We start from the raw sequence: 14,871 nt of genomic DNA, 5'->3' as shown, positions 1-14,871 counted from the left end.
AAAAAAACATGGTTATGCTATTTATCACTATTGTCAGGTCTTGTTTCTAATTTTTAAATAATTTGTATTTTAATGGAAGGTTGTATATTGTAAAATTTGAATTTGCTTTATTACAGTACTAAAATCATATAAAATAAACGTAAAAGTAGACTTTAAAATTTATTTTTCATTTTTTCTTCGTTTAACAACTATTTTATAATCCTAACTTTGCATACAATAAATTATATTCACATTAAATTGCTTCAGCTCGGACGAGCTAAATCGTCAGTCATGCATAATTTGAAATAAATGACTCCTCGTTATACAAAATTGAGATCTCTCAGAACTTTCGCTTGCTTGAAGCATTCTTTTAGTGAATTTGTATACAAATTAACTTTTTGTATTTCACAAAACGTTTACAATATTTGCGATATAATATATTACAATAAACCATCTGATCAATATTTAACATTGCTGCAACTGATCTTGCAATTGTGAATATCGTGCTTGCAATACACGTTCTCGTTCTGTTTGTCTATTAACATCTTCCATAAGCGCATTTACTCGCCTCGGTACAGCTGCTTCTTCCTGTGTTTGCAAAAATTTGAAAGTTGAGAGTTCTAGATGTGCTTGTTCTATTTGTTCCCATAAATCATGTAATTGTTTCGTTAATACTTGTGCCCTAGTCTGCCACAAAGAAACTTTATACATTAGTCACTTATATTTACAACACATCATTTAAAATTAAAACTAAAAATATGTACCTGGTAACCTCCAGTAAGAACTTTTAATTTCTTTTCCATCCTCGCTGCCCGTTTTGCCTCACCTGTCATATGCATACGATTTTCTTCCAACTTTCTTTCACATGCTTCTACTCTATCCTTTTTCGAAGCTAATGTTGCTCGTGTATAACGTTTTTGTGTTTCCAAATATAATATCTGACCGAATATATTAGTAAATAGAAATATGACTTCAAATATTAGAAGTATGAAATATGTGCTAGTACCTGTGATAAACACTCTTCCCATACAGTTGTATAGGAATCCAAACTTAATTCTCCATGTGCCATACCTTCTTTCACCACTGACATTTCGTCAGACAATAGACTTTTGGCCTAAACATGATGTTCATTGGAATGAGGATATGTCATAAATCCAAAGTCTATCTAGTACAATTAACTTACAGCAGTGATTTCTTCTTCTTCAAAGTTAACATATGGATGTTGATCTAAATAAGCTTGCGCTTGAGCTACCGAATTTGAAGCACCTTTACGATTTTGCTGCATTGGATTCTGTAGTGCATCATATTGGAGCATCGTGATCATTTCTCTTTTAATTAATTCTTCCGCCTAAAATGAAATATTCACTACCAATTAACATATGATAATCATATATACACATTATATGTTCCTTAATTATACGATCATACTCTTTGTAAATCCGTTAATGGAGTATCCATAAATGGCCGCAAAATATTCATATTTACATCCACTGGTCGTGGTAAATCTCGTTGTATAACTTGGGATCTCCTAGATAATTCCTTTTTCCCTATAAAATATTATTACACAAATAATTTCTAATAAAATATATACATTTATATTTCAGCACAATCTTATTACGCACTTTGTTCTATTAACTCCTGCTGTTGCCTAGCATCTATATCAGCTTGATCTTCAACGATTTCTGTTGTAGTTGAAGTAGTATCTTCATCCTTTGTTTCTCCTTCAGGAACTACTATTTCATAGTCATTACGAGGTGTTGGAAGCGCACTCAAACCAGCACGCAATTGTTCTTTTACTTGTTTTTGAATTAAAGGAGTCTCTGATCCATCCAAGTTTTCATCTGGATTAATACTGAGTTTATCACGAATCGGTGTAGTTGCTAGAACTCCGTTTTGTGTTCGTGTAGATGCTGGTGTATTAAATGAGTTTGCCGGTGTTCCGTCGCTACGTTGTGACCGAAAAGGTGTAGCCAAAATTGTGTTTGGAGTTGCTACGGCATTCGCAGAGGGCACGACACCAGTAAAATCCGAATTAGTTAGCGGAGTATTTAATCCACCTAGATAAACAATAAAGCGAACAAATTAATATCTTGGGTATATTCTTGCTAAATACTATTACACCAACCTTTCAGTGGTGTATCAACATGAGTGAGAGCCATAACATTTTGAGCTTCTTGAAGAATTCTATCCGCAGCAGCCGGAGTACGTGGTGTCACAGCTGCATTTGTCGGTAAGGAATAATCAGCCAATAAACTATCTGATAATGTAATACCACTTTCTGTTGCAACTTCACGCGCAACCTATTAAAGATATAAAAATATAAAATTTAAGTTCTTACACATTTTATGTGAAATAAGTAAGTGAATAAACGATTTCAACATGCCTCTGAAGCTCTACCAAGTTTAACTACTTGTTGCAACTCTTGATCAGATATCTGTGGTTCTGGCAAAACAAGTTTACTTCTTTTCTTTATTGGTTCTTCATTATTTAACATTCCCATTGGAATATCGTTTTCTTTACGTTGTTTTAGTTTTTGCTTGTCTTTTCTACGTTCCATTTCTTCTTTTTCCTGCCTCAATTCACCATCTAAATGTTGTTGCCTCATTTTTGAGAAATCAATGGCAAGTGGATCTACATGCTCATTAGCTATATCATAAAATCCAGGTGCTGGTCGTTTCTCAAATGGAATTTCAGAATTGTAATTAACTCCACGTTTACGTTTATTCTTTTGTGATACAGTAATACCAGCTGCTCTCAATTCTCTACGTTTTTGTAGAGCAGCAAGGCGGCGAGCTTCTTCCAACTGTTTTTCTCTGGCTTTACGTTTGGCTTTTTTACCCTGAGTATTTGCAAGCCTAGCACGTGCCTCAGACAACATTTCCAATTCTGAAAATTACTAATTTTATTGTTCTTACATATAACAAAAAATAACAATGTTTAAAATGGAAATCTTACCATCTTCGTCCATATCTTTAGGATCAGGCCTGGCTGGTTTTGTTTCTGGATTTGGATCAATTTCTCCTGGTTTTAACTTGCGAGGGTCATCTGCAGCATCATCTCCTTCTTCTTTCTTTTGAGCTTGATCCCTAATGTAAAAACAAAGAATATGTAAAACTTATTCCTAAGAACATAGTAGTTCAAATTTATGGAACATACTTGACTTACAATAAATATTCATAACGTTCTAAGCACTGTGCAGCTGTACGTCCAATAATTGGAGCAATTGTTCTCCATTGTGTAGGCATTAATTTTGCAAGGTGAAGAAGTTTTTCATCTTCTTCTCTGCTCCATTCTGTTTTCTTGATGCTTGGATCTAACCATTCAAACCAACGTGCTTTACATTGTTTAGCAGATTTTCTGTGTAAAAGAGATGCTATCCGACTCCATTGATTTTTGCCATATTTCATAACAGCAGCTTTTAAAATTTCATCCTGAAGAAACAGTGTTCATAGAGAAAATCACCTTTCATAATCAAAACTTAGATATTAGGTTAGAAATCAAATCTTACCTCAGTGTTGCGCCAAACACCACCTTTTATCATAATACGCGGCATTTTTTATATATTTTTTATTGTCAGTCAAGGAAGAAACTAAGAATGAAAAATTTTCGTTGATTATCTCTATTTATTTAACAATTAGTAAGAATTTCATTAGAACTTCAAGCTAGCGATGGTAACGCTCAACTGAAGCGGTCGATGCGATGCCAGAGGCACCAGTAAAAAACAGCGATAAGTAGTACTATTCCAGTCTTTCAAAATGCATAGAACTACGATTATTAGTATAGTTTATTACAACTATATTAACTACTTTCTTATATTAATTTTATAATATAAAATAAGATGAACACGTTTCATATGTGCCAGACATACGAATTTATTATTATGCAGGAGACAATAAATAAAAAAATATGTTTACTGATAAATTACAGCCGTATTACAATTTTGATTATAGATACCTTACAATACATATCAATAAATAAATAATACATATATCTGGAAAACAAATATATGAATTTATTATGAATAAACTACTTTTCATATGTACTATTCCTGTACACATTGCTTTTCAAGGATTACATTTATACAATAAACATATGTGTATATTGCATTATGATTAATATAACGAAGATTAAACTAAAAGTTTTCTGTTTTATTAGGTTTTTTCCTGGTTCTTTATATTTAGGAACCACATATTTTTTATGTATGGAAAATTTTAGTTCTAATATAAATCGATCCAATATATGTATATTTACAGTTTATAATGTAAATCTAAACACTTCACTTATTTACACATAACTCTACAATCTGGCTAAATAACTAATTTAATAATAATAGATCATTTACAATATCAATATTTCTTTTTACACTAAGTGAGCAGTAATGCTCAAATTACTGATATTTTATTAGTATTAACTTTTCAATTAAATTGCTTTAAAAATACCAAATATAAAGGATTTTTAAGGATTTGTATTAAGTATATTCCTAACCATATCATCCGCGTTATGTTCTACTTATTTTTTCTTCTACTCTTTTATATTCTATTGTGTTTTTACTAATAGTGCTATATAAATAAATGTCTCTACATAAATAAGTTTATCTATAGTGAATATATTCAATATATAAATCAGTTCAATCGCTGAGGCAGTGAATTAATTATTATATTATTCATAATATTACATTTAAGCTGTAAACAAATAAATAAAAGTTTAGGCATGGGTGAATTATAAATTATTCATTCTTTATTTAAAAAATTAAATTTCATTTAATCTAATTTAAATGAGAATTGATTTACGTATTTACAATATATTAATAACATATTATGTTAGCAATTCCTTTTTTCATTATAAATTTGTCGAATATTCATATTAATTATCCTAATGTATAAGTACACTAGAAGTACCAATAATATATTATAGCATTAGTATAAGTACCATTTACATCACCTTCATTGATGATATGTAAAAAATTAGTATTAACTTAAACTTTGTGAAGTTTGTTTTTGAACTTCAAGGTTTCCAACTGAGGAAACTGTCCTGTATAACTATTTGCTTAAATATACTGTGTATAATAGATTGCGGAGCTTTACGATTTCGTTGAGCTTCTAAAATGTATGAAACTTTTTCTCGTGCTTCACTGCGAGAAATATCACCTCTGAGACCTAATAATCTGACCAGATGATCCTCTGTCATGTCTGGATATTTTTCAACTAAAGAATGTAAATCAAGAGAAAGAATTTCGGAATCTTCACAACGTAATACTTCCGCAAGACGTTTAATTATCTCAAAGGGAGAATTAAAATTTCCTACTTTTGGAGCTATTCTATCAAAAAAATGTTTCAGTTTATCTGCTTCTGTCATTATTTTTGATGTACATGTTAAACATTCATCATACGTTTTTAGAGATATTTTTCTTTGCAGCATTGCAGAGATATAACGTTTTGCAATGAGATTTTGTGCTTCTGTAATAACATATTCAAAGTTTCTTGGACACAGATGATTGTAATCTTGAAAGTAGTCTTCTAAAGTCACACAAATGGTTTCTACTGGGATGGAAGATGATAACCATTTGGGTGTAATCAAATCTTGAAATTGCAATTCTAAATCTAAGAAAGATTCTTCTAGTAGTATGGCTGCAGCTTCATTTCGTAATTGTTGATAATTTGATAATAAATTTTCAAATTTAACAGTAGCATCTCCACTAGCATTAGGTACCCAATATAATTGTTTCATTTGCTGTGCTAATTCTGTAAATTGTAAACAATTATTGACAATTGTAATCATATGATGTGTAAAGTAAGGTACTTGACTTCTATCCTCAAAATGTTTGCTTTTGAATTCCAATATTGCTTGTCTATACATGAATCCATACTTAATCACTTGTTCAATACATAGAACTATAGCTTGTGCTGTTAATTCAGAGCTAATTGTTTTTGTAACTTGAAGATTTTGATCAATCATTTGAAATATAATCACAGGTGCTGCTGTGTGATAGTACGCTTCTTGAGTAGTCCCTTCTGGTAACACTCCACACCACCAATCCACTTTTTCAGTTTCCAAAGTTTTCTTCATCCAATCCTCATAATTTTGACACATATTTTTCAAATACTTTTCTTGAAGATCATTCACAATTTCAGTGCTTAATAAAGGACCAATGTCACTAGTATCAATATTTAATTCAGAATGTTGCATCAGCTCTGGTCCAGTATAAGTATTCATAATCCATGCTAACAAAGATACGTATTCATTTCCTTCTAAACCATTGGCAATTATGTCCTTCAAGTGTTGTGACAAACTTGTATGATACATTTTGACAAAAGTTCTGACAATGTTATACCAAGGTGGAAAACAAGGTTCACAAAGAGTTTTAACAACTCTCAAGTCTTCCAGGATTAAAAGTCTTGTAAGCTCTAAATACCTAACTAACCACATTTTATTATCTGCTCTTTCTTCAACATGAGTCCCTTCAATTCTATTGGCTACAGATTTTTCCAAGACTTTCATTGCCATATTTTTCCACAATTTAGGTCTCCCTGGTGGCATGAATCCACTTTGTTTATGTCTTTGAATAGCAAAATGATCTGCTTTCTCTTCTCTTTCTATAATTCTCAATGCTGTTACAATAACAGTAGGTTCTTTTCTGACTGTGTTTAATGTACGACTCATTACCAATCTTATCTGCTTTTCCATTAGCTGTGAAAGCATTTCAACATCTTCTAAATAAGCTTTCAACATAACAGTATCAGCTGGTGATTGATTTGGAAGTTTGTGAAGTTCATATAGCAAATCATCTCTTGAGTTTTCAAGATCCATAATGATCTGATGAGCATACAGAAGATTACCTTGATTTATCCATTGTTTAGTCATTTCAACACTTTCAGGCAAAGTAAATGTATGTTTCAAATTTTCTTTGGCAGTAACATATTGTGAATGACGCATATTTTCTTCTTGAACAGCTTGTAATTTTGCACTAAGTTCTGGGATCTTACTGAATAATTTAATAGTATTGTTCAAATCTTCTTTTATAGAAGCAATACTCTCTAAAGAACTTTTCAGTTGTTCGAAGCCTACATGAACTCCATCTAATTGACTTTGCATTGCAGTTTTGAGCATAGTATCCACGGAAGCTTTCTTCCGACTTATTCTACGTTTGTACATATCAATTTTTTCCATTTGACCTGGTCGTTGCATCAAATTAGACACATATTTTGCTCCCCTTGCCTTAGCCTCTTCCTCCAATATTTGTAGATCTTCCATTTTTAAAACTATCTTGTTAATTTAAGTTACTGTATAAAATTAGTCTTTATACAAAAAGGGAAATGACATATTCTAATTAATTAGATTTGTTTAAAAGGTAAACGTGCAAAGCTTATTTTGACATTTGCAAAACCTTGGTTAGGTATATATTTTAGGACACGTTTCTATGAAACAGTTGTCTTGTCAATTTGCGTCATGCAAACATGCCACAGTGCTTAAAATGCAACTTTGCTTCTGTGCAAATGCACATTGACGTACTTTAACTCTAATGAAAAAGAATCATTCAAACATTTAATTGTAAGAGTAACAATTCAAAGAAGTTTTTGTTGTTTTATACCAATAAAAAAGTTTACTGTGTAACTTATACAGTTAAATATTATAAATGCATTCGTTAAAAAGAATATTGGGAATAATCAATCCATACTACAAACATTCTCTAAAAAGATGTTTAACTTCTAAGTCGTGTGAGAATGTAGAAGTCGAGGCAGAGCAAAAAGGTTACTTTTTATTTGTGGTATTATATTTATATTTTATAAAATGTAGCATATTCGTTTGTCATGTATAATTCTCATCATACGTTATTTCAGAAAAAAGTGTTATAACCGAACATTTTGAAGAGGTTACTTTAATTGGTATAAACCGACCAGAAAAAAAAAATTGTCTAAATGTTGCAACCGCACAACTACTGTCAGATGAGATAGATAAATTTGAAAATGACGAAAAGTGTGCAATTGGTGTACTTCATGGTATAGGAGGAAATTTTTGTAGTGGATATGACCTTGCAGAAATTTCACAGTACAATGGAGAAAATGAAGAAGTTTTACCACAGTTTGGGCCATTGGTAAATTAATAAATTTTGAAAATTTGATTATTTTACATAAAAGTATTTAACTGTTATTATATCAACCAATATAATGTGTAATATTTATAGGCTAATAAAATTGATTTATGTAAAAAACCCTTAATAGCTGCTATAAGTGGATATGCTGTAGGTGTAGGGTTTGAACTTGCTTTAATGTGTGATCTAAGGGTAATGGAGGAAACTGCAGTAATGGGATTTTTAAATAGACGTTTTGGAATTCCTATCTTATGTGGTGGTACTGTTAGATTGCCAGCTTTAATTGGGTATTCAAGAGCAATGGATCTCATTTTAACTGGACGTGGCATTGAAATAAAAGAAGCATTTTCATGGGGTTTAATTAATCGTTGTACAGCTACTGGTACAGGTACAATTTTATTTGCAATAAATAACAATAAAATATATAAGAACAATGTAAAATATAGTAAATTAACATTTATTTGTATTTACAGCACTGGGTGATACACTGAATCTTGCAAAATCATTTACAAAGTTTTCTCAAAGAACATTGCTTGCAGACCGTGCTTCTTCACACTATGCCACATTTTCTGCCAAACAATTAGAAGAAGCTATACAATTTGAGAAAGATAATGCATCTCATTTACTATTTGAAGAGGGAGTTAAAGGAGCAAAAATGTTTGTTCATGAAGGAATAGGAAGACATGGAAAAACCTACAATCTGAAATCAGTAAATAGGATGTTTAAGGAATTTGATGAAAAACTTTTATAAAAATTGTATATAGAACATATTCTCTTTCTCTTTCTGTAAAGGTTTTGTACATAGATAAATATATTAAGGTATAAATGTATTTTGTAAGATAATTAAATACTTCTATTTTAATTTATCATAATTAGAATGTCTTTCTGTTTGTATTACTGCCTTTCTTCAAAGAAGATTTAGACGAATTTTTTTTTAGCAAAGTGTAAGGTCTTAACAGGATTTCAGTACACTTCTTTGCTGCTTTTCCAGTAAGGAGTGGTGTGATATTTATGATTTGACCATTTGTGTCTCCTGCATAATTAACATTTATTGGAAGTACTATTTCATATAATACATAAAACTTACTTTCAAATGTAACTATTAGATATGTTAAATCTGCTTGAAACACATTAAAGCCAACTGTATATGGTTCAAAAAAGGAAACTTTCCTTAATTGGTAATTAATTTCATCACATAAATCAAATTCAACTGTAAATGTTTCTTTCATTACAATTACTAAGCAACTGAAAAGTCAGAAAGCTTAAAATATATTTTCTGCCTACCTGTATCATCTAGTCCCACTACATTTCGAATGTAATTCAAAATCAATTTAAGTGGACAATTAATATTTACTAAAATTTCTTTATCTACTTCCTCAAACAGTGTACTTTTCTCATTGGTATTAGAAGGAACTACAAAGTAAATATATGTACGTGATACAATGTTTATTTAATAAAGAACATGTGGCAGGAATATTCTTACTAAAGTATCTGATTCGAATAATCGACGTCATGGATATATCTAACAGACTTTGGGACATCGGTACCAATATGCGAGTGGTACGAAAGGATACGAACGAATTGGCATCAATTCGTTCTACGCATTCTCTCCGAGAATGATATCGCGTGTTACAAGGTTAAAATAATTGAAAGTCACTCGATATTTCATTGCTGCTCGGTATTCAGTTTCTATGTCGAATGCTCGAGTTCGATTGCAAATCATAACCCCTAAAAAACTGATACGTTGAAAGTGGAAAAGTGACTAATTTGCTTGCGTTGCGTTATGCATTCAAGAAATATTTCGTTCGTATATCACAGTAGTGAAATTAGAGAGAAAATTGAAACGATAAAACCACTCGGTGTGTTTTAATCTATAAACTTCTCGTAATTCAAACACCTGTGCATCGTCAACTCAACAAGACGCGCACTCGATGCACTCCCGACGACGAGTCGCGGTCAGATTTCGTTCGGATTGTTGTCTACGCGTTCATTGCACTGGAATTTCGAATAATCATAGAATTTCATATTAAAGTTAAACAACAACGACCGTCCACAGGCTTAATTGGCGAAAGTAATGCGAGAACCGGCCAAGCACCACCGTGCCGGTTAAAGCTGTGTGACGAAACGAGTGCAGGTGGCGGTGTATTGTTGCGCAATCGTTCGTATCCCTCCTCTTCCTCCTCCTTCTTGTAACCAGGAGTCAGGACGAGAGTCCCCTTGGTAACCAGAAGGCCCTCCCCACCAGGTGCCTTCCTCCTTGCTCGACCTGGTGAATGTTGCGCCCGCAAATCCACGCGATCACCTCCGATGCTGTTCTTTCTTTCGTTTCTTCCTTCTGTTTTACCTTTCCCAAGGACTTGTTTCTTTTTTACCGACCCCTTGTGCTGGTTGGTCACATTCCAGCCACGTGGTTCCTCGACTGTGTTGTTGATGCACGTTCCTGAAATCTGATCGCGAGCAAGTCAGTTGGGGGAGTTTCTCTTAGGAAAGAAAAGTGCAAAGCCTCTTATATCAGCGAATAACAGGTATAGGTTGCAGTTTGTTTAAGTAATAAATTTCTGACAATAATGTAAGGATGGATTTTTATTACTACAATCGAGTACACACTTTTAACGAAATATCGAATAAAACAAGACGGGGTGAAATAAACTTTCGTAATGTGCATTTTCAAGTGGCGACGACAACAAGGCGCAAAGAGAAAGAAGAAGGATATAAAAAGATAAAAGGGCGGTTCCCAGGATCTTCTTTCTGATTAGCCCCGCTGTACAACTATTTACGTGGCATTTGAGAGGATGATGCCAGAGCCTTTCACGAATCACCAATGTGTTATTGTTGCAGGCGAACTCGCGAAACAAAAGTTCCCTCGGATGGGAGAGGCAAATCGATGCGTTCGTGTTCTCTACGAGGAAGCAAAGTGTGAAAGTCGTGCATCGCACTGCTTCAGATCTTCCTGGTATTTTCTATCGGCTGTTCTCCTTAGAAATCAAACTTTATTGATATTTCAGTACTATTATTCCACATATTTGAAATCTTGTAAATATACACATAAAAGTTTTACTGCGTTCTCGAGATTGCACTACAGAATAATACGTAATAGTGCAATTTTTTAAAGGTTATTTTAATTAATATACTCAGCAATTTACCTATATTGCTTACAAACATTACCTACTCGTCGTATCTTCATTTAAATTCAACAAAATCAAGCTTCGATCCTAACCAAGTAAATCTTAGACCTAATATCCACGATGTGTAATATCGACGATCGCGGCAATGTAACGTCGTCATGACGAATGCATGTCGCGACGATAGCGTGGCTATGACGTTTCGTGGACATTGGGCCTTAATATAATTTCGAAACATAAATACAACGATAAAATGAAACACAGGATACATTCACCGATAAATAAATAATCATTTCACTGAAACCGAAAAATATATTTCTAAACGACGACTTAACCAAACGGAATCTTCGAAACCCTACGGTCACAGTGTGACCGTCACACGCAGTTTCCAACACGCTATTCTTGGCCCTCTGGTGGCTCAATAAAATAACTAAGCTTAAACGACCAGTCTGAAATTGCCTTTTTCTCTAAGTTCGCCCGGGGAAAACGGGCCGCGCGATTTTCATAGAGAACGCGGAAAAAAATCATGCGAGAGTTTCACGGTGTTCACTGCAGCTCCTTTGTACGGTGGTGGCTGTCCATTCTCTACCTGACGGTGATCGTATCTGCATGCCACTTAACCATTACGTTTTACGAGGTAGATGGACATAAAGTGGTTTCCGCTCCTCGTTCAGCAACAGGTTACATCGTCGTCTCGCTTCTCCTGGCGACTGAACGACGAAAGGGAATATTTTCCGTCTTCTATGGGCGCTCGCGTGCGTAAACAGGATCGGCGTATCCGTGAAATTTACCACGGTCGTACCACGCGTTTGGACATCCTGCTAGATAGACAGGCGGCCACCATGACACCATAAACCGATCGGCTAGAGAATTTACGCCACATTCTCAGTCGACTCCTCGATAACCAGTGGAGTATTAGTCGAAGGAAGGAGGGAAACGATGGTCACTGTTGTTGCTACAGGATGGCTTGAAAAGTCGTGGTAAAGTGCAGAGTTAAGGTTAGTTTCCAGAGAAACCTTTTGAAACTTCGATTGTATATGACGATGTTAGGTCGGTAAAGTAGAAATTGAAGTAATTGAACAGAGATTGAAAACAGTTACGATATCGATTTCGATATTCACATTGGAAAACAATATCCGTGAATCTATTTACGATTATTAACTCCGATCCATTAAGTGATTATTACTCGTGGTTCGTTTAAATAGTTATTCGATTGTTTACGAACACGTTGTATGAAAATGAAAACGAGTGTGTCGCGTTCGTCGTGATATCCGGCAAGTTTCGAACCTTTTTTTACCCGTAATACCGACTGGAATGCAGTTTCGTTTTTCGAAAAAGTGCCTTTATGAATGCCGTGGTTGTTCACGGTTGTGTCGCGGTAACAGAATGATTTTTCCCGGTAACAGAGAAACCTTTATTCTCCTTTTATCCATATTCCCTCGCGCTCGATGAATATTGCGCCATAAAATGTATTACGTATCCTTAAACTCGGTTTCGATCGGTCATAAATCCGTTGTAAAATTACACCTTCGATAATACGCGATAATTCGTCGATACTTTCGATGGAAATAATACGATTATAACGTCTTATCCGGTTGAACGTTCAATTACCGCAAAGATGTCTGCCGGAAGTTAAGTTGAGTTAAGGCAGTTGCAAATCGAGACGAAGCAAACTGCACCGGATTCACGCAAGTTAGATTGAGTTCCGTCGAATCGCGGGGCTAACCAGAACGGTACGTAGAGGATTTCGAGCGACTCCACGCGTTTTTTCGGAATTTCACTCTGACGATCCGTGAAACGTTCGAACGAGTTAAGCTTAGTTCAGATAGCGTTAGAGCGAGTTAACACGGGACTCTGGGTAACTTGGAGCGAATTAAAACGATACAGACCGGGGGCCAAAGTGAATTACAACAATTTCGGATAGCTGGTAGCTGGTTTGGATCGTTTTCGACGGATCAAAGTGGCTCTCGCTCGATTTCACCGTGTTCCGAGGGCTTTGGAAAAACGTCGACAACCATCATGTTGAATCTTATGCAATTTGACGCTTGAAATGGCTCGCGTGTGGCCTTTGCAACCCGTCAACGAGCCATCGATCGATGCTCGTTTCCCTGTCGAGCTCGATGGAGCTTTGTTCGCAGCCAGATCGTTGCATTTCGAGCGTTCTCATCCGCAATGAGGAGCGTTTCGAATCGAAAATAAAGAAGGAAACCCGTCTCGATGTCCTTCTTGCTCTCTCTCTCTCTCGAAGAAGAAGAAGAAAAATGATTTCAACGAAATATGATAAAATACGCGTTCACAGATTTCAGCGTATCTTTCGATCGACTTGAATTTTACAAGACAAGTTGAAAGGGGCGTGAAAATTAAAAAAGGTACACGTATCGAGGAGAACCTGATCCGATTTTTCTCGAGGCTTTAAATCGGCCATCACCGAGCCAGTTCTCGCCAGTTTTCTCGCCGACTCGCCTCGAATAAGGAAGCGAGAAACTTTTAAGGGTCACGTGTGACTTGGAGATCCGTATAAAATTCGTATCGACATACGATCTTCGATCTCCTCGTACGCTCTATAACTGCGGTCGATACACGATCCTCCGACTTTCGAGCACGAGGACCGTACTTACGTTTTCCACGCTTCATTTCGTGCGTGTATTTTCTAGCAATGTTACGCAACCGATCTTACCCTCGACTTACGTGTCAATCCTTGTTCGTACGCGCTGGCGAATCATTTCACGGATGATCAGTCCGAATAACTTCTTGCCCGACGCGACACACGATCGTTTCGATCTTTTCTTTTCTTTTCGGAACGTTCGCGACACTTGCTTCGATTGAAATTTTTATATTACTTCATATATGGAAGATTTCTGCTGTACTTGGAACAATTCGATGTACAGAATATGTACATTAAATCAGGAACACGCACGTAAAAATATTTCACGTGAAGATACAGAAATTCTTGAGGTGCGTATCAAAATCGATACGACGCGTTGCATCGTCACGTATCAAAATTCACCACATTTTTATACGCAACGATGCAACGTTTGTTCGTCAAAATTGATACGCGACGATCATACGAAGCGTTGCTTTTGATACGCAACGATGGAACGCTTGCCCGTAAAAATTGATACGCAACGGTGATACGATACGACTAACACACGAAGCGTAACTCTGAGATTTTGATAAAACTGTGCAGATCAGTAAAAGAACGAAACAAGTACAGTATATTCTCCACAACTGTCAGACCGCAAGGAAGCTAAACCTGACACTCGTAGAGTCAGGGACTACGTTTTCGAGCCTCGCGCCCGCCTTTGTAGTTTGCCGAACGTAGGCAAGGACAGCGAATAAAAGATAAGCTTGAAACGTGAGTCGGGCAACCAAGCGATTTAAATATCAACCTTTTTAATTTTACGTTTTTTTATCCCGAAATTTTTCTTAACATATTGATGAGATTTTTCTGATGAAAATGACATCAAACACGACATAATTTGAACAACATTACTTATTAACACGTTCACTGTCACACATTACATAGAGTCGGCCTACCGTTTGACTGCCAGTTGGAGAATTGGCCTGCCGTTTGACTGACACTTGTAGAATCGGCCCTACATTTTTTTTACTTGGAGGTAGGCCGTCATTAAATTAATTACTCAATAAGTATTAATAAGTAAATGTTGTTCAAATTATATC

At 35.0% G+C, this 14,871-nt stretch overlaps 3 protein-coding genes across 3 annotated transcripts; 1 reads left to right on the top strand and 2 right to left on the bottom strand.

Moving 5' to 3' along the window:
* Nucleotides 1–444: 444 nt before the first annotated feature.
* Nucleotides 445–3,645, bottom strand: LOC108578187 (cell division cycle 5-like protein). Its single transcript, XM_017941471.1, has 11 exons — nucleotides 3,488–3,645; nucleotides 3,145–3,410; nucleotides 2,935–3,065; nucleotides 2,363–2,865; nucleotides 2,105–2,279; nucleotides 1,602–2,036; nucleotides 1,408–1,526; nucleotides 1,163–1,327; nucleotides 986–1,093; nucleotides 744–917; nucleotides 445–666 (listed from the first exon to the last, which is right to left on the bottom strand). The coding sequence occupies exons 1-11, from the start codon at nucleotides 3,530–3,532 to the stop codon at nucleotides 445–447; spliced, it is 2,343 nt and encodes a 780-aa protein (XP_017796960.1). The 5' UTR covers nucleotides 3,533–3,645.
* A 1,338-nt stretch (nucleotides 3,646–4,983) lies between these two features.
* On the bottom strand, nucleotides 4,984–7,377 carry LOC108578385 (exocyst complex component 3). The gene has a single exon (XM_017941708.1). It carries the CDS (start codon nucleotides 7,228–7,230, stop codon nucleotides 4,984–4,986), a length of 2,247 nt encoding a protein of 748 aa, XP_017797197.1. The 5' UTR covers nucleotides 7,231–7,377.
* A 129-nt stretch (nucleotides 7,378–7,506) lies between these two features.
* LOC108578376 (probable enoyl-CoA hydratase) lies at nucleotides 7,507–8,819 on the top strand. Its single transcript, XM_017941698.1, has 4 exons — nucleotides 7,507–7,727; nucleotides 7,818–8,071; nucleotides 8,162–8,456; nucleotides 8,542–8,819. Exons 1-4 carry the CDS (start codon nucleotides 7,613–7,615, stop codon nucleotides 8,817–8,819), a joined length of 942 nt encoding a protein of 313 aa, XP_017797187.1. The 5' UTR covers nucleotides 7,507–7,612.
* Nucleotides 8,820–14,871: the final 6,052 nt, after the last annotated feature.

This window comes from Habropoda laboriosa, unplaced genomic scaffold (genome assembly GCF_001263275.1).
Source record: "Habropoda laboriosa isolate 0110345459 unplaced genomic scaffold, ASM126327v1 scaffold5, whole genome shotgun sequence".
Taxonomy (NCBI): domain Eukaryota; kingdom Metazoa; phylum Arthropoda; class Insecta; order Hymenoptera; family Apidae; genus Habropoda; species Habropoda laboriosa.
This window is presented reverse-complemented; position numbering and strand designations above follow the sequence as displayed.